General features: G+C 42.7%; 1 protein-coding gene across 1 annotated transcript in view; it reads left to right on the forward strand.

Annotated features, from left to right (window-relative positions):
- DRGX (dorsal root ganglia homeobox) overlaps positions 1 to 20517 on the forward strand; it is a 79045-nt gene that overhangs the window by 56075 nt on the left and 2453 nt on the right. The window contains exons 4-5 of the mRNA XM_018570018.1: positions 3206 to 3375; positions 6063 to 6175. Of these exons, the coding sequence (XP_018425520.1) occupies positions 3206 to 3375; positions 6063 to 6175 (283 nt within the window). The remainder of the gene's footprint in view (positions 1 to 3205; positions 3376 to 6062; positions 6176 to 20517) is intronic.

The raw sequence follows: 20517 nt of genomic DNA on the forward strand, positions 1-20517 counted from the left end.
ATTATTATTATTTTATTTATTTGTTACTGTTGGGTGGCTTTGGTAAAATATCAGACCTTTGACATTTCCCTTTTGAAATAGAAAAAGAAATTGAGGACACAGAGTCCTCAATCTCTTTATCTGCAGCCTAAGCACTGAATAAATGGAAAGCACTCAGAACAAAGACTTCCTATTCATTTACAAACTGCAGATAGTAAATATTTACTATATACCAGTTATGAATGGATAGACACCTCTGAATGAACCAACTCATGAATGAAAAGGAAGTGATGTTAAGCACTTCCTGTTCATTCATAACTGGGGACACGTAGTTCTATGTGTCCCCAGTTGTTTACAAACATCGAAGTGATCAGCGATCACTCCAGTGTTTGTGCTGCACAGAGGATCAGTAAATATTACACATATTTACCGATCCTCTGCTCGGCCATCCTGAAAGTGACAGGAGCCGCTCAGCCATGCACAGAGCCGCTTGGCCATCCTGGTGGCTCTGCAATCTTCTCCCTGCTCATCCATCCTGATTACAATGCTCCCTCCTCTGCCACCCTGCTGGCTTCAGTGCTCCATTTCTCCTTGGATCTGAGGAGAAGCTGCAGGCTTTGCCGACCCTCTACTCCCTGCCACCCTGAGGCCATGGCCTCGGTGGCCTTGCCTGCAGCCCTGCCTGCAGTTTGAGTCATAGCGAGCTGTGTTGGCTGCCTGGTGCCCATGTTGCAATGGTGCCCTGTGCGGCTACACAGCTCACACACCCCAAAGGCCGGCCCTGCCAGCATTTCAGGTAAATTCAGTTCAGTAAATTCAGTTCAGTCCACGTCTTGACAGTAGTGGACTATGCCACCCCAGGGACTGCCCAGAGCTGCCAATGCAACAACGTTTCTTAACCCTGGAGAGGGTTTTCCAGGTGTAATTTTCTCCCAATCAAAGGGTTTAAGGGGTGTGTTAGAGATGTGCTGGAGTATTTCATTTTATGTCCAGTGGACAAACCCTTACTGCCAACTATCCTGGGCACAACAATATTTCCAAATAACAACATTTCCCAATTCGACAACTAGCATATTATTTAGCAGAGGGAAATTACAATTTGTTACCAAATATATAGATCTTATGCATGTTTCTCTTAGGAGGTCTAATGTGTCTTGTTAGCCTTTTGGACCTACATTTGGCCTAATTGGTGTCTAACAAATTAGTGCCTTCTCATCCTTTAGTGTTACCACTTTTTATGAAGTTACCTCCATTACAGTAGGATTTATGTAATATTAATTAGAGTAAAGAAATTGAGATTCTAAAAGTTCTGTTTTCAGGTCTAGGGTTTTTTTTTTATAGCTAGTGGGAGATTCTGAGTCTTCAGCTGGTCTGTGTTTTATCAAATGCAACACCTTCTATGACCTTTTTACAGACATGAGATTTAAATCTGACAGTTTTTGTTACTGACTTGAGAATTCTGGGGGAAATGAGGGTGACACTGTGTTCAGTACTATTTTCTATTCTCTGCATTCAGCTTGGCGTTCATTAGACCTCACTATCGTCACACTGATTGTGTGGCCCACAGCTACATTCATGCTGGGTTTTCTTTCCAGTGAGAACACTGAAATAGCTGATTTACTCTTATTTCATTGTAGTTTCCCCAAGTTGCTATGACTAGATACTTTTAATACAACATGCGTTTTTTATTGTGGTGCCCATAATATTATAGTATTAAGCTGCCCATACACCTTGCGCTCATCGGACGACACTTTTTGTCCGATGATCGAATCGTCATACGATTTTCGCATGGCGGCCTCATCCTGCCCCGATTATCGCAAGGTTGGATCATCGGTAATTAAAGGAAAGCACCCGGACAAATTGCGGTAAATCGTACAAATTTTTACGTATGGAAACGCCATCAACCTTGCGAAAATCGTATGATCGACCAAAGATTTCTAACCTGCTGGTTAGTGAAAAGTCGATCGATTGTACAGTATTTGCGGTTGTACACTGCCCATCAACCTTACGAATATAGGACGAAAACGCAATTGCATACGAAAATCGTGTATGGGAACCTAAAAGGTGCCCATACACTGCACGATTCTCGTACGAGAATCGCGGGAAATCCCGCGATCGTACGAGAATCGTGCAGTGTATGGAAGGTGTGCGACCATTCCTACTTTACGGTCGCACGACTTTTGTATTTCGAGCATGTTGGAAGACCAGCCGAGAATCGTACGATTTTCGGCTGGTTTTTAACATGATCGAGAGACAACTGCCGAACGGGGCGGTGTGGGCACGCGCACACTTCCCTGTTCAGAATTGCAGTCATCGGAAGCCCCGCCCCTCAGGGGGGCGGGCTTGCGATGATCACAAGTACGATCTGCCTGTCCAAGATGGGCAGATCATACGTTTTTTAAATTACTTAAATTACCATAGCTTCGGCTAATCCTTCGGCTCACTTCGGCCACCGGAGCCCTTCGGTTCAGTTGAGCCGAAGAGCTGCTGTACGGCTATTCACAATAGTGACAGCCGAAGTGGGGAGAAGGTCGCCCGAAGCTGACTGTTCTTACCGCAGATGACAACAATTCCTAAGTTAGCATCACTTTAACTCTTGCAAGAGTGCTCACCCTCAAAATAATATTATTTGTTAGCCACTATACTGGCATAGGTGTAGCAGTTAGATTAACCCTGCTACCAGCAGTCAAATCCATACAAAGGCAACAATAATTTCATAATGGTGAGCATAGGACACTCATTACCAGTGTTGGATAAGTGCCTGCACAGTACCGCATCTCAAATTTTTTTGCTCTGCAGACAGCCATACCTCCTAGTGGTTCCTCATTTGGAGGGACTGTCCAGGGGCGTCCCGAGGGTGGGTGTCACCCGGTCTCCAGACTGGGTGACACCCCGCCTTGTCGTCATCACGCATGCGCGGCCATCTGATTGACGCCTGACACTGTCAGGCTCTCGGTCCATGACAGAGTGCCTGACTTTTAGAGGGAGTGACACCAAAATGACTGAGAGTCATTGTGACGCCAGAAGTGATGTTTCCAGTAGTAAAATGCAGAAGACTTTTCAGACAATCAGAAACATTCTGTAAGAGTGTTGATGAATAAGCAGAACAGTTGAAGAAGATGTAACTGAAAGGGTATTGTGGTGGAAACAACTGGTGTCCACTTTGATAAATGTGCCTTTCATAGATTACTTATGTTCTACTACTGATTTTTGGCTTTTCTAATAGGTCTGGTTTCAGAATCGCAGGGCTAAGTGGAGGAAAACTGAGAGAGGCAGTGAGCAAGATGGATCAAAAGAAGGTGCAGCTGAAATTACTTCCCCCTCCAGAAACCTTAATTCGCCCTCTACTGGGGAACCAGCCAGGGCAAAAAAAGAGAGTTTGGATGCACACCAGAGGTAATGGCTAAATAATAAGATAAGTATTATGTGGGGAAACAATCTAAATCAAGGTGCCACACAACTTCCTTTCAGGCTGCCTGGAGAATCTAAGGTCTGGCAAAGACAGATAAACATTTCAGATAGAGATAATAATATCTGCCTGTCCATAGATAACAGAGTTCAAAGGCTACATGACACTTACCAACAATGTTTTGCAATGATAGATGTAGTTTATACACAATGAAAAGCAGTTCCTTTTAATGTAGAAAACGGAAGAATAAAGAATCTCTAACATGAGATGTTCCAGCATGCTGGAACATAACTTCAACATCACTACAGTAATCCATTATTCTACATCCACTCAATTGCAAGATTAATATATATTGATATAAGATATATGATTGATATAACAATATCTGAAGGAGTTAATAAAAACAAATAGCTACGATTGGTAATACAGTACATACATAGTATAGGTGTATAGCTGTTTTTCTACAATAATTTGTAAGAAAGGAGTAATTTACTAAATGAATGGAGTTTAGAGAATGATGTGTAGTCAAGCGAGAAATTCACTTTGCAAAGAATACCCAAACATTTGCAAGGAATGTTAAAGAACAGGATTTTTGCAAGATCATGACTGGATTATTGAAGTCAACACAGCCTCATCTCATTCACGACGCTAAGTGAATTTTAACTTTTATAAATAACATTTACTCTTAGCTTAGTGAATGAGCTGAATGCTTGCTAACCTTAAACATTCAATCATCTGAAAGCAAAAATCCTATTTTTTAACTTTCCTTGCATAATTACTTACTTTTTGCAAAGTGAACTTTCACTTAGATACACCTTTTTCGTTGCACGATTGTAACAGAGTAGCATGACATTACTCCCCCCTCCCAAAAAAAAGGAGATCCAAAAAGGATACTAGATATCACCTCTTAGTAACAAAAGAAGTATGAATTTATGTATCACTATATACAGCAAACGAATAGACAAACATTTAAAACATCCTAAAAATGTCTACCATACCAGCCATGGCTCTCATATATTGCTATTAATTAGGGCTGTGAAAATTAAAGATTAATTTCTCGATTATTCGTTAAACTTTTTGATCGATTACAATTATTTTGATCGCTAATGAAAACACTCACCTCTCCGCCGGCTTCCGGGAGTCCTGTTGGCGATCCGGTGACGTCACGGACATCGACGTCACCGGACTCCTCCCCCAAGTAGCTCCGTCGGCTAACAAAGGGAAGGGGGGAGGAGTCCGGTGACGTCCATGTCCGTGACAGCTAACGAAGGGAAGGGGGGAGGAGTCCGGTGATGTCGATGTCCGTGACGTCACCGGACTCCTCCCCCCTTCATTAGCCGACAGAGCCACTTGGGCCGGTGAGTTTGCCCAAGAACCTTACTGCACGAGCGCCAGCCAAGGCACACACACACATACACATACACATACAGATACAGATACAGCACAGCAATTAAGTAATAAAATGAACTAGGATCACACTAATCCAGCACGTTATTATTCTGAGCTTCCCCACTCAAGCGGCGGCCATATTGAGTGGGGCACGTGAGATTAATAACGTGCTGGATTAGTGTGATCCTAGTTCATTTTATTAATTCATTGCTGTGCTGTACGTGTATAGGCCAATGTAGTTAGATCTGTATGTACGTTATAATTAATCGAAATTAATCGATTTTAAAAAATTTCAATTAATGGAACACAAAAATTTTAATCATTACCAGCCCTACTATTAATGTGTGTAAATCCAGTATCATAAATGTAACAATGTAATTATACCCTCATTAGAGAGACCATATACCAGAGGGCCAGTAATTGAGTATGAACAGATACTTCAGGAGTAAATGTATGCACAGATCATAAGAATGCTTGAATATCCGCAATATCCGCAAAGGTAGATATATTGTATCCGTGCCCATATAGTCAGCTTATATAAATTGATATGAGATAAGTTTGTACCAGAGAGATGGTATATTCATCAATTGCTCCAGGTCATGCATGTAGAACCACATCAGAGGTTAATATCTGATAAACTTCATAGACATACCGTCCAATGCTAGACCAGCACTCTCTGGAAAGGTTGATCAGCAGATCCTGTATGTAGGCACTCAGACTACTGTCCGTTCGGAGATGCTATGCATATCTTATCTGAATGACAAATGAGATCCGTATGGTCTGGATCCAACTAGCAATCAAGTGTTGGACACACAGTCCTCAATGATGGACTCCATTTTAGCTTGTATAAAAGTTATGGCTGGAATCGGTCAATTTGCCATGGCTGGGGAGCAAACTGGCCACGCTTCAACCCTTACGCGCTTCTCCCCACATAGGGGTTTTGTCAGAGGGGCGTAGTCTGCATCACAACACACCTGTAGTCTTTTATATCATCAGTTGATCAATTCCTGGAGTGCTACGCATTCAGGGTAAATTCAAAACAACCCCCCATCCTACTATGGATCTCCTCTTTTTGTGGGGAAGTAATCTGTCCAATATGATATTTTCTAGTGAGACACAAATAGGTTGATAGATTCAAATAATATTATTGCACTGCTGCCTTTAAAAACTCCTCTTTTTGCTAATGTAACATGAAATGTTATTGGCATGAAGATGATTGTCTGAATCCTTGAAGCTGCACTTTATTAACACCCTTTTATATCCTGTTTACTCCCAGGTGTCTAAGTCACGACAGGGCAGTGGCTCCAGCAGCATCATTCTTTCCTTCCTGTCTGCCTGGAGCTATTTTAAACACTGCCAGCTATGCTCAAGCTCTGTCACATGTAGCATCTCTAAAAGGTAAGTACTTAAACAGCACTTCTGATAAAAACATTTGTCAAAACTGTTAGGGCATAATTGTTGTTTTGCTAGTATGAAACTCTTGCAGACAGGGGTTGTTAAGATTGTGAATAGGGATGGGTTGTATGTTCGAGTCGAACATGAGTTTGAGTCGAACATCGCTAGGTTGAGCGTTCGCTGAACGTAAGAACTTTGTGGGATGTCCGCGGTCTGTTCGACCGGGCAACATCCCACAAGGCAATGAGCCTTCTGAAGCTCTAATTGGGTAAAGGCTTGCACCTGACCACAGGTCAGGTGCAAGACTTTGCCCAATCAGGGCTCAGAAACTCTGTTAGAGCCATGATTGGGCAAAGTCATGATGACTTTGCCCAATCATGGCTCATAAATAAGTTCCAGCAGCACACTATATAAGGTTGCTTACACCGCAGCCCTACGTAGTGTGTTGCAGGAGTGAAAAGAGAGAGGATCTATAGCAGAGTTTTGTAGCAGAGTTTTGTAGCAGAGGTTTGTAGCAGAGGTTTGTAGCAGAGGTTTGTAGCAGAGGTTTGTAGCAGAGGTTTGTAGCAGAGTTCTGTAGCAGAGTTCTGTAGCGTTCTATATCAGAGTTGTATACAGCGTTCTACATCAGAGTTGTATACAGCATTCTATCTCACAGTTCTATACAGCGTTCTATATCAGAGTTGTATACAGCGTTCTATATCACAGTTCTATACAGCGTTCTATATTAGAGTTGTATACAGCATTCTATATCAGAGTTCTATACAGTGTTCTGTACTATAGCAGTCAGTCATACTGGTCTATTATAGCAGTCGATTATAACAGTTGATTATAACAGTCAATTATTGCAGTCTATTGCAAAAAGCATCGTGTCGGAAAGGCGAAAAAGGACAGACTGCCTCCCCAAGCAGTTGTTTAACCTCCCTGGCGGTATTCTCGAGCTTAGCTCGAGGTTACTTTTCCATACCATAAGCGGTAAGCCTGCGCTACACTCGGGAATGCCGCATAGCATTTACTTACCTTGTCCCTCAAGCCGCGCTGTGTTCTCCGGCCGATGCCAGCATCCGTCCTCCGGGTTCCGTCGATTGCAAGAGTACGCATCGCAGGGGGGTGGAACCGGCGGGATATTCAAAGAAAAAAATGACAAAGACGAAAGAAAAGCGAAAAATAGACCGAAAAATTACATGAAAAAAAAGAAAAAATCATACCGCCAGGGATATATCCTCACTGGAAGGCTACCATAAGTGATATATGTTGGGGAAAGAACCGACTAGGTATTCATGTAGTTCTATTTGGTTTCACTGATGGTGTGTGGCTGGCTGCATGCCTCCATAGCGATCCCTACTATGGAGGCATGCAATTCTTGTAGTTCTATTTGGTTTCACTGATGGTGTCTGGCTGGCTGCATGCCTCCATAGTGATCCCCATAGGGGATCACTATGGAGGCATGCAGCCAGCCAGACACCATCAGTGAAACCAAATAGAACTACAAGAATACCTAGTCAGTTCTTTTCCCAACATATATCACTTATGGTAGCCTTCCAGTGAGGATGGCTGGATGATTGGATGCCATCTCTCCCTATACGACCCTGGGATCCCGATTGTGACACAAAGGAGATTGTGGAGGTGGTTTTTGGATTTATTCGGCTTCCGCTCTCTCGACCCTCCAAGGCACTCGACCCTCCAAGTGCCTCCCTTGCCTCGCAAATTAGCCCTGCATGATCCATTTGTTTGGGTTCCCCTGATGAAGCCACTGGCGAAACGCGTCGGGAACTATTAAGTTAAGCCCTCATAGGGACATTTACAAATCTGTCAAACTTGTGATTAATGTCATGCTTTTTACCTTGAACAACTTGGATCACATCAATATGTATGTACTAAATGAATGCCTATACAAGCAAATCCCATGCAGGGTTTTTGTTAGATACATGAAATGCTCTGTTAGATATATGAAATGCATAGTTTTTTTAATATATTATACAAAATAAAAATGTGTTATATATTTTAGGTGGTGGGGGTCCTCTCCGCACACCTTACAGCAGTCCTGGCCAAATAAGAACGGTGGTGCTCGCAATGACTATCACGGATGGCACCGTGCAAAATACGAAGTAAAAGAAACAGGTCACCAGCACTCGTTTAGAATAAATATGTCCTTTTTTAATGGACAATTGTGTCACTACAATCAACAGAGCCGACGTTTCGGGGCCGCACAGGGTCCCTTCTTCAAGGCAGTAAAATTTAGCACATCTCTCTTGCACCCCCCCCCGGAAACCCTATCCTTTTCTTTTGTATTAATAATGTTTAAAATGACCATGTAATGTACAACATACAGTATTAGTACACAGAATGCAGTGCTCAAAATTACCCAACATACATTATTGTATAAAGTGAGTATCTCTCAGGACTATGTAAGTAGATGGAGAGACCCTCCGCACTCCTCACAGCAGTCCCGGCCAGATAAGAAAACAGTGGTGCTCGCAGTGATGAATTACTACGGATGGCGCCGTGCAAACACAGGAAAACATTTTGGGGCCACGCAGGGTCCCTTCCTCAAGGCAGAAAGATGTTCACATCTTTCTGCCTTGAGGAAGGGACCCTGCGCGGCCCCCGAAACGTCGGTTTATTTGGATGTCTGTGACGCTTTCTGTCCAATAAAAGGGACATATTTATCTTTACTACTGAGTGCTGGTGATTTCCTGACTTCTCAGGACTATGTAACATACAACATAGCGTATATAATGTACAGAAGTCAGGACCGTGTGATGTACATGTAATACCTCTGCAACACACGCCTAGGATCACAACTGCGGAGCAACGTATGCAACGGTTTAGTCAGTGAGTGGTCTCTTTCTTACTCTGTCAGCAAATTAGAGATGTGTATGAGACCGGTAACATCATGTAACTGTGTGGAAGAATGGGGTTAAGCAGGATCACTGTGACACCTTAGAAGCGTCTGACAAAACAGTACTAGGCTCCAATGGTCGGTTTAGGTGCAGCAAGGCAGAATGGAAAGTATGGTTCCTCGCTAGGGTTGGAGTATGCACTCACTAAGTTCTACAGTATGCCCATACACAACTCAACTGATGTGGGCAGTTGCAGGTAAGTATGTTCAGTTCAAGTATGTCCCAGGTGTGGGAAAGGATACCACAAGTGAATACTGATAACAGCAATAGTCCCTCCAGTAAGGCAATCAAAATTCCCAGTAATGTTATACATAAGCAAAATAGCAGTTAGACCCAGGTACTTGCGGTTGTGGAGGTCTCAACAGAGGTGTATCGTAATAGGTGGTAGTTGGGAGGCACAGCTAAGCAGTTATTATCCCCGGTACTTGCGGTTCCGGCCAGGAGGCAATGATAGGTCGGTTCCCCAGTACAACCACTACGGTTGCCAAGGAGGTGGTGGAAGTCTGGGTGAACCCTGGGTCCCTTGTGCGGACTGCGGATGCAGAGAGTGAATCTTCAGCGTTCACTGTCACAAACAGTAGGACGCCGAAGATTCGTCTGGCCGCGGCTTAAGGAGCGTTGTGCACGTGCGCCGTAGGGCGGAGCTACCCCTGATCGCGGCCCCGGAACGATACGGGGTAAGTTTTTTACAGTACAACATAGAATATGGACTGTGGGGTCAGGTCTATGTAGCATTTAGGGTGCAGGAAATAAGCCTATGTAGTGTATAGAGTGTAGCCGTGAGGACTATTTAACATACAACATACAAACAGAGTGCAGTGGTCAGGACTTTGTAATTTATGAAATCCAGTGCAGTGGTCAGAGTATGGAGGTCAGGAGTAAGTGCTCCCTTGTGATTGTGATCAGTAGTGGGTGCCCCCTCAAATACTGGAGATCGGTAATGTGCGTGCACACTTACATTAGCAGTTAGTTTGCCCCCTCACATTGGTGGTCAGTGTGCCCCTACATTACTTTCTCACTTTCCCCCCTTACGTTGGTGGGTAGTGTGCCGCCATATATTGGTGGCCAAGGTCCCCCCTTACAGTGGTAGTCACAGTTTGCCCCCCTTACATTGGTGATCTTTATACGTAGCTTCCAACTGTGCTATATATGAAGGGACTGCCTCTCATTTTGAACCCATCCCTCTGTCCCTCTTTCCTCCCGAGTCTCCACTCTTTTTGGTCTAGAGTGTAGACCACTATAAATATACAGTATATCATTTAACTTTCTAACTAACATTATACTGCACTAAATTTGACTTAGTCAAGACTCACCCTCCATGTTGTTGCATTAGTTATTTTGATTGGCTAGTATAAAGCAAAAGTAATGGTGAAAAAAAATCACTTCTGTTTAACCAATCATTTTGTTGTATTCATTCTCCATGGCCTGAGCATAACTAGGATTGTTACTTGCTTAAATACTTTGTTTGAAAAAGTATTCCTCCTTCTCACCTCATAAAGATGGGAGGTATGCATATATGGAATTGTGTGCTACAATGTAGGCGAAAATGCCAGACCATGCTCTGCTACTACTAACCAGGCCTAGGCCAAGAGTGCTTATTGTTGACTAGTTATTAGTGGACTTGTGACCCATCCGACAGGAACAGTGCTTTAGGTCTAGGCCTATTTGGAGTAGCAACCTAAATCTAAAAATTGTTCTGTACATGTATTCTTTCATAATGGAGTTACATTTTTATAAAGCTATGCTACAGAGTCAGGAGCATAAAGATGTTACAAAAGTAAAAAATTATTAGTCTGAAAAAGTTATTTTTACATTTCTCGGGTCATATACATGTAAATATGTTGCTAAGCAACATTCAAAGGTAGATCAGATGGTCCAAAAAATATTATTTGGCACCATCATTACAGAAAACATCAAAGGAAGCACTGTTGTCTGTGGTTTTCTGTCCCAATCAATATCTTGGTGCATATACGTGGCAAATACAGGATGATCTTCTGATTGTGTGGTCTAACAGTAGATTTCCTGTCATTGCAAGTATTTACTGCTAAAAGCATCACAGGCCTGTGGATTTCTTCAATTCAGTCATATCATTTAATAGCTGGCAGCATAACTAGGCTATTAATTAATAGAGGCCACTTATTAATTGGGAGCAACAGGATCCATCTTCTCTCAACCTGTTTCTAAATTCCAGCTGATTATCCCCAGGTAACTGAAACCAAGCATAGCAGAACAAATTGTTTCTTCAGCTATGTGGTCATTTTTATTTTTATCTTGCTAGCCTAGCCTAATTAACAAGGAAATCCTTTGATGCATTTAACTTGTTGATATAAAAAAAGAAACAAATTAAAAAATAGAACTTTAAGAAAATAGAAGGCAATGGTACATATTTAAAATAGACTAAACTTTTCTGTGCCACAAGCATTGGCCCTGTTTTTCAGTTTATTCATTAATGGTCTGGTAGGCCATTTTTGCTGATAACGCATCATTTTTTAGATTTATTTAATCCAAGAAGGATAGTGACATATCACATAAGGATCTTGACAAAATTATAATGCATAAGGGTATTTAAACACAGATGAAATGTAAGGTTGATAAAGAAATGTAAGGGCAGTACCCTCTAAAAATAAAACAGAATATGACAGGTCATAAAGGTGCTGAATGTAATCTAAACAGCAGCACTGAATGACAAGCAGTGCCTGTGATGGAAAATATGTATATGTTGTCTTATGCCTTATGTATATGCCTTATGTTGAATATGGAATAACATTTTTGGCACCACACTATAAGATGGACATATAATTGACATACAGGGTTATTCACAAAAGGGTGAAGAGTTTGGAGAAGGCAGGAGAAGTGAACAATCTAGGACAAAATAACTGATTTGGAAAGTGAGTTGAATTGGAGAATTTTTCCAAATCAGCTATTTTGGCCTAGATTGTTCACTTCTCCTGCCTTCTCCAAACTCTTCACCCTTTTGTGAATAACCCTTATAGAATCAACATTGATGGACATGAAATGTAGGGGGTTATTCACAAATCTGCCGTAGGCAGCCGAGTGAATAACCGACCCGAAGTGAAGTGAGCCGAATGCTGTTCGGCTATTCACTTCAGGCTTGTACGGCTGATTTCAGCCATACACCGACTAAAATGAGCCGCACATCGGCTTGCTGCGACTGGCTTCGGGTCAGCCAAACATGCTGAGCATGTTCGGCCGACCCGAAGTGCAGAAGGAGTTCGACTCAGACGATCCAACATCTGTATTGGCTGAGCTGAACCTCCGGCAGGCTACTCGCTGCTGTTCGGCCTATTTCGGAAATTTGTGGATTCGGAGCATCCGAATTTCCGAAATGTGCCATGTCCGAATTCATCCGAAAGCATGCGAATCCGAAATTCTGGATCCGAAATTTAAGATTCGGAATTTCGGATTCAGTACGAATTTCGTCCTAATGAGACGAAATTAGAAATTTACGATAATGACTACAAAAAGAGAATTTCATAGCATGTGAAGATAAAAACAAAACATTACTTAATGTTCCTGTGCATGCACCGTCAACATTTAAACGGATAAAAAAATTAAGAAAAGGATTTTAATGGTTTAAACTTTAATAGTGAAGACTAGAGCACAGCAACCAGAAATGTCAACTGTGCCAATTCTGCTACGTACGTGTGTACGAACATTCGTCCATTCGCGCAAAACCCCAAATTTCGAATTACGAATCCGATCCGAATTACGAATCCGATCCGAAATCGGAAACGAAACATGTTCAGGACCCGATTTCAGAAATACGAAATAAACGAAATCCGAAACCAAACCAAACTAAACTAAAAAAATTTTTTGCGGCTACTAATTAATAATTGCTCTCTGTGCTGGCCCAGCTCCCCCCCATCTTTTACCTCTCTACATACGCTTTTATGTAACTGTTGGGGAGGAGTAAAGGTCAATACTGTAGAGTGTCAAATACATTAGTATAGGAAATTTGTTGAAAGTAATGGTGTAGCAACAGGGTCTTTTAACAAAGTACTTTATTAGAAGTATATGCTTTACAACTAATTTGAATGATTGGCCACAGCTTTATGTAACTAACTTAAGTCCAATAATTATTGTCAGAAAAACAGAACACATACTACTGTATTAACCATAGCATTCACTTTTATATACACAGCCATCACCATAGCCCCCCCACCATCCCTTATTTGAAGGGACTGTACCTTTTCTAGGATCAGATTTTTTGAAAACATTCCATTGTTCAACTACCAAAAGTGTTTACTAAACTAAACTTATTATTCAACATATATGTTATTGCATTAGCTATTTAGAAAAGTATGTTAGGGGAAAAAACCCATGTGAGTTTAAACAATAATTTTGGGTGTATTTATGTTTCAATGTAACTAGGGGTGCGGCAGGGGTCTATCCTTTGCCTACATACTTACTACATACTGTGGTTAAAGATGCCCTCTTCTTATTTCAGATAGTTGGAAGCAATGGTTACTACTGCATTTATACAAGCCAGCAGTCACGAGATATCTGTGCTTTTACTCAAGTTACAGTCTAAAAACTCCTCCTCCAATTTTGCAGTGTATTTACCTACAAGTATCCAGGTCATACATGTGCTTTAGTGCTGCCCAATTCTACCCCGCTCCACTAGTTTCTCACCCACGAATGCCTTATGTTACATTAGACATGTGCACTGCCAAAAAATTTGTTTAGTTTCATTTCGTTTTAAATTTGGATTTGTGTTACTTTGTTTTTCGGGATTCGGGTGTGAAAGTCAATTCGCATTCGGAATTCGGTTTCGGACGAAATTCGTTAGCGGTAGTTCGTTCGAACGTTCGTTTCGTTTTCGTTTCTTATTCGTTTTGTTCAGTCGTTCGTTCGTTTACAGCAAAGTGACATTTGAGGGGGAAAAATGTTTTTCTCCTTCTCTAATGCCTTTGCTCCAACGAACGAAACGAATAAGAAACGAAAACGAAATGAAAGTTCGAACGAACTACCGCTACCGAATTTTGGAAATGGAAATTCGGATTCGTTTGCATTCGTTATATCTGTAATTCGGAATTCTGATACATCCAAATTTCCGAAAATTCGTCCGAATTTCGATTCGGAACGAAACGAATCGCACATGTCTTGTTTTAGCAGGGTGGGATTAAGAGCACCAGGTACTTTGCAATTTGCTTGAAACTTCAAACTGACAAATTCCACTTAGGTTGACTATACAAATAGCAGTTTGTGATCAATTTAGCTACAAGCTATTGCAAACATGCGACTCATTATCATTTATATGCATAATTTATATGATTGTAAATATCAGTTATAAATGTAAATTATTATCTAGTTGATCTGGATTATGATCAGTTTTCCAACGCACATGCAGGTATTTTGTTAATTAGTGACAATTCCAATTGATGACAACTCCAACACAAAATGTAATCATGACCAATCGACTTGGCAGAGGAAAAATCGATTGAGAGCTCAATTGAGTGGAGGGTCTTTGGTTTGCAATGTATTCAATTTTAATCTGTTAGTCACATTGAATGATCGATTGTGTGATTATATCAATATTTGTGTGGCCAATATTACAACTCAGATGACAGACCAATCCATAATCTTGCTTTAATGGGCTCTGTCACAAAGTAAACACCTCTGCAATTAGGCACCAAAAATTAAGACATACTCCAACTCAAATATAGCATACCAACTCCAAGGCAGAGAATAGGGATAAGCTCAGGTTCAAATCGAACCTGGTCTGAACCTGAGCTCCTTCGAAGATGGGTCCACCCACCCAACCAGCTGCAGCCCAGGGCATTCCCCATAGGAGGAGCTCAGTTTCAGACCAGGTTTGGTGCAAACCTGAGCTTTTCCTTTATACCACAAAGCATTAAATTAGTAATAGTATATTGTAGTAACTACTATTTCTTTATTGGCAGAGGCATCTTCAGTAGTTGTATGAAATATTGTGAAAGCAGAGGCAGCTGTACAAAACTTCAGAGATTGACCAGTGTTCTGTCTGGAGATAGAATAGTTAATGCTTGTTTCCAGTGGTCGATTTGTTTGCCTTGTGTATAGAGCTTTGATCAGACCTTGGGATGTGAGATTTGGAGGAGGGGGGGTTCTTCCTGTCAGACTTACAGAATTGATTCCCTTTCACCCCACCACAGGGAGGCTGGATTATTACATTAAGTATTAATCTTTTCAGATGATCTCACTGTGTGATGCTCTGATTCAGCACTATATCGGCAGCTAATGGAGATAAAACTCTTTCGCTGCCAGAAGACCTGCATAAGTATGCAGTGCTTACTATCCCTTACAATAATAGTATATGTGAATACTTACAACACCATTACTGCTGACAAGGACATGCTTATTAGATAATGTAAGTTTCAGGAATATTGTTGCAACATTTTAATCAGATCAGTATCTTAGTTTGTCCTTATGCAATTGTCCATCAAGCTATAACACAATACATAAACAGAGATCAGTAGTCCTATATTAATTTGCATCATCATAACATTGTATGCAAAGTTATATGAGGATTTGTCAATTATTTGTATTACTCCCTTAAGCATTCCATCCTTAATGTGCTGCAGTTCTATTTCTGAACCAGCTCAATTTCCATATTCAGTCACAGTAAATGGTTAGCTTTTATGTATTAATGGCAAAGATATGTACATTGAAATGCTCACTTACTTTTACCTGCCATAGTCTTTTACGCTAGTATATTACTCAACAAGAGAGTATTTCATAGTCTCAGATAAGCTTGCGGTCTGATGTCCTACCAAACTCAGAAAAAGACACATAAATACTACAGCAGGTTCAGGAATAAGTTACATGGGCAATTGTAATATTGTGCTTATGAACTGAACATCTTGAACACAATCATCTCACCTGCAACATAGTGAAAGCGGTTAAACTGCTAGGTATTGTGTTTCTGTGACAAATCCAAAATATTAGATGTCGTATCACTTTCTGTACTAGAGACAATGGTCATCAGGATCAATAATGAGGGTAAACTTTAGAAATCAGAAGTTCTAATCCTTCTACATTCTATCCAAAACTAAAGCAAAAAGTTATGGTTTGAGGTAAGCAACTATTGATGCCAGGCATGCAATGACTAAGGTAACTCAAGGGTCCCCCTCTAACTAAAATCCGTCCCCTTTACCATCAATTTACACATTCCAATCTTACCAATTAATACTCTACACCAGGGCTGGAGTTTAAATGGCCACAGCAGCCTTTTATTGCAAACCTTATAAATAACATTTTATAAATAACAACAACAATATCCAATAACTGAAGAGTAGGAATTTTTTGGTTTCAAATGTCCTTGAAGGCACTATAACTATAAACGGACCAGTTCCTGCGGGCACCTTTCTTATATCTGAATGCCCCCAGCCGCTGTACACCACCTCAGAGACATAATTAAATTGCCTGCAGACCCACATTGGTCCCTATTACCAGGTAATCACTGTTTGACCTCACCACCACAGAAGGGTCCCCCTCATCAATTTATCCAATCCAGACAAATGCCTTCAAGGGATCCAAACCGCCAAGCCACCACTGTGACGAAATTCAACGACCACAAAACCATACCAGGGCAGGCGGGTGGGTTCCTTCTCCTAGTCACACTGGACTCCTGGAACACCTTCTTCCTGGATAATTTCAGAAGCCCCTCCTAGAAGACCACTTTCCTCCAATCCTGTAAGCGTTTCTCCTCTAACCAGCTTCTAACTTTATTTAACCCTCTCCTATCCTAGTTTCTTTCCCACCCTTGTCATGTAGGCCTTTTGCTTATTTATCTTCTTTCCATAGCTCCCGGCCTACCTTGACTAAGGTAGCTCAGAGGTCTCCCTTTAACTAAAATCAACACCCTTTACCATCAATTCCGCATCACAATCTTACCAATTATTACACTACACCAGGGCTGGATTTTAAATGGCCACAGCAGCCTTTTATTACAAACCTTATTAATTAAATTTTATAAATAACAATAATCAATAAACGTACAGTAGGAATTGTTTGGTTTCAAGGTCCTTGAAGGTACTATAGCTATAAACGGACCAGTGTCTGCGGGCACCTTTCTTATATCTGAATGCCCCCAGCTCCCATACACCGCCTTGAGGACTTAATGAAATTGCCTACAGACCCACATTGGTCCCTATTACCAGGTCATCACCGTTTGACCTCACCACCACAGAAGGACATCCACACCACAGATGGGTCCCCCAGTCAAGTTATCCAACCCAGACAAATGCCTTCAAAGATCCAAACCAGCACAGCACAACAAGCCTGACACCTCATACTTTTGCACCCCTCCACAAACAAACAGCCAGCTGCAGCCCATCTTGCAAACCCAAAAACCACATGTCTGTCCCCACAGCATTAAGATGGTTCCCGTCCCCTCTCAAATATTGCCAAGTTTTCACTTCCATCTTCAAATGGTGCACCACCACACCTCCATTTCGAGCCACATACCTTCCAACCTCTTTGTTTATCTTGATGCATGCCCGGTTCAACCGACCAAGCAAAACGCCATGCCGTACGGGCCATGATGTCCGACCAGACAATCTGAATACCTGAAAAGGACAAGAGCAACCCCAAAATATCAAACTTGATATCCTTAATCATCTCTGGCATAGGACGAAACCCCATGTCATTGCCACCCACATGGATCAGCAACACGTCGGGGGGCCTATCCAATTGTGAAAAACAGTGAACCTCCGCTACCAAACTACTCCATTGCAACCCGGGCACCCCAATCCAACGAACCAAAGCCTCCTCCCGAGCAAACCCCAACTCCCTGCCATTTGGACGTACCTTGACCCTACGAGCACCCCAGGAAACGTATGAATGCCCCAAAATCCAGATGAGGCAAAGACAACAAAGACCTGAAACAACATAAGAAATTAAACATATATAATTCAAACCCCACACTATCAGCAGGTAACAAACTGAGAACACATAAAGGTGACAACCAATTACACCAAATGAGGCTGAACATATAAGCGATACCTACTGGACTCCCAACGCCCGATACGCTTCACCAATTGCTCCCCAAGCCCCACAGAGCAGCCTCCATAGCCGCATCAAAACCCAAGGCATATTCTTCCCAAAGAGTGGAAAGAATATGCAGCCACATCAAAACCCAAGGCCGTCTTACATTTACGAAAGACGGTTGCAAATGGAAACCGTGACAACGCAGACCCATCCGAATGAACAAAGCCCCCCTCACGGGTGCCACGCATTCCTCCATGGCCCCCACCGGGCACAGATGAACATCCTCACAGCGAGACAGTACAACCCGCAATCCTCTGCCCCTCTGGTCTGTCTTAGACTTGCGTATAAGCATGCTTAATGACCCACTATCCAAAGACACATCACCCATTAGCAAACCCCCAACTCTACCCCGCGCCGGGCTCACTAATCCTCAAAGCCCCCAAAAAGGCTGCCCAAAACAACACTACCTTGTATTGCGACACACAGGTAGATGCCAGCTGGTCCCGAATCCACAGCAACTGAGAAAAGGACACCGGGCGCCTGGAATCCACACGCCGGTGCCCCGTACGATAACCCTTCACCGCCTGTCGCACCAAAAACTGTTTACTATGGTCCGGCAACCCCATCTATTTGAACAAGAAGGCCAGGCCCGCCAATCGCCTATCCCCCCCATATCGACACCGCAGCCACAAAACTGCACTAATCCAAAACAGCACAAGACATACATGCTTCCGTTCAGACCTGAGAACGCCAACACTATCCTGCAAGGCAAACCAGTCCCCCCAAACCTTTGAGTAGGCCCCCCACATGGCCTCACTCATCGATTTCCGTATCAAACCAGCAACGACTCCAAGGCGATCTGCTACAGGCTCTGGGGACAAGGTAGGCGCTAAGCACAGAAACTCCTCTCACTGAAAGCGAGACAAAGCATCTGCCAACTTAACAGAACCCGGAATATGAACCGCGTACACAAAAACATTCAAATGCAAGACAGCACCAGATGACGCAACAAGCGGATCACCAGAGGCGAAGATGCCGAAATGTTGTTAAACACCATCACCACCCCAAAATTGTCACAATAGAATCGCACCTGCTTATCTAGAAGAAGGGGGCCCCACAGCTCCACTGCCAAGGTGATCAGAAACAACTCAAAGAGGACATGATTCCCCAGAAAAACCACCACTGCCTAAGAGTCCGGCCACGACGCCACACTCCAGCGGCCCTGGAAATAAGCGACGTAATCAGCCGAACCCGAGGAATCCGTAAAAAGGTCCAACTCACTATTACCGATGTGACCATCCATTGTAGGAATCCAAGAACACCAACCAAACCTGCTAATCCTTCCAGTGCTTGCAAGTCAAACGAATAAAGTGCCTAGGAGACCGCTCATCCGAGGTTGCCGCCAATAGTCGCCGGCAAAATACACAAATCATGGGAATGATACGACATTCAAAGTTCAACTTACCCAACAAGAACTGCAGGTCCCGCAGCCGAATCTTCCGCCGGCGTCCAGCATCTGCCACCGCATCCCAAAGGGGGGCCACCAGCTTGTCCTGTGGTAACCAACACTCCATCTTCTCTGTTTCGATCATGATCCCTAAAAAACTCAAGACCGTAGATGGCCTCTCCGTCTTGTCAGCCGCCAAAGGAACCCCAAAGCGTTCTGCCACGTGTTGCAAAGTAATCAGAAATAACCTACACTCCCTGGAACCCAGGGGGCCTACACACAGAAAGTAATAAAAATAATAAATAACGGAATTAACCCCAGCCACCTCCTGTACCACCCATTCCAAAAAGTTACTATAGGCTTCAAAGAAAGTGCAGGAAATAGAGCAGACCATATGCAGGCAACGATCCACAAAGAAACCCCCCCATCCAGTGACAACCCAACAGATAATGATAATGAACCAGCAAGAAACGAAAAGCAGACTCCACATCGGACTTAGCCAACAGGGACCCCTGACCATAACGACAAACTCAAAAGACGGCCATGTCAAAAGGAGTATAGGTTACCGCTAAGACTTGAGGGTCGATGGCTGTATTCACCGACTACCCCAGAGGGTTAGAGAGATAGTGAATCAACCGAAACTTCCCCGGTTCCTTCTTGGGAACCACCCCCAACGGTGACACCACCAAATCTGGAAGTGGGGGAACAGAAAAAGGACCCTCCATATGGCCCAAGGCAACCTCCTTACGGAGCTGGTCCAAAACCACCGACAGAAAGCGGAGAGCAGAACGCAAATTTTGTGCCACCAGAGGAATGCAAACCAAGGAGCATGGAATAAGAAATCCATCCTCAAAAAAATGATGCTGTCAGCCTGCTGCACACAGGATGAATAATTTTAATTTTCTCAGACTACTCAACCACAGTGAACAGACTGCAATATTGAAAGTCACAAAGTCAGAGGTTGCAGTGGTGGGGGGGGGGGGGGGGGTTGGGCAAAAGAAGTC

The sequence above is a fragment of the Nanorana parkeri genome, unplaced genomic scaffold, assembly GCF_000935625.1.
Source record: "Nanorana parkeri isolate BGI_ZX_2015 unplaced genomic scaffold, ASM93562v1 scaffold1443, whole genome shotgun sequence".
Lineage (NCBI taxonomy): Eukaryota > Metazoa > Chordata > Amphibia > Anura > Dicroglossidae > Nanorana > Nanorana parkeri.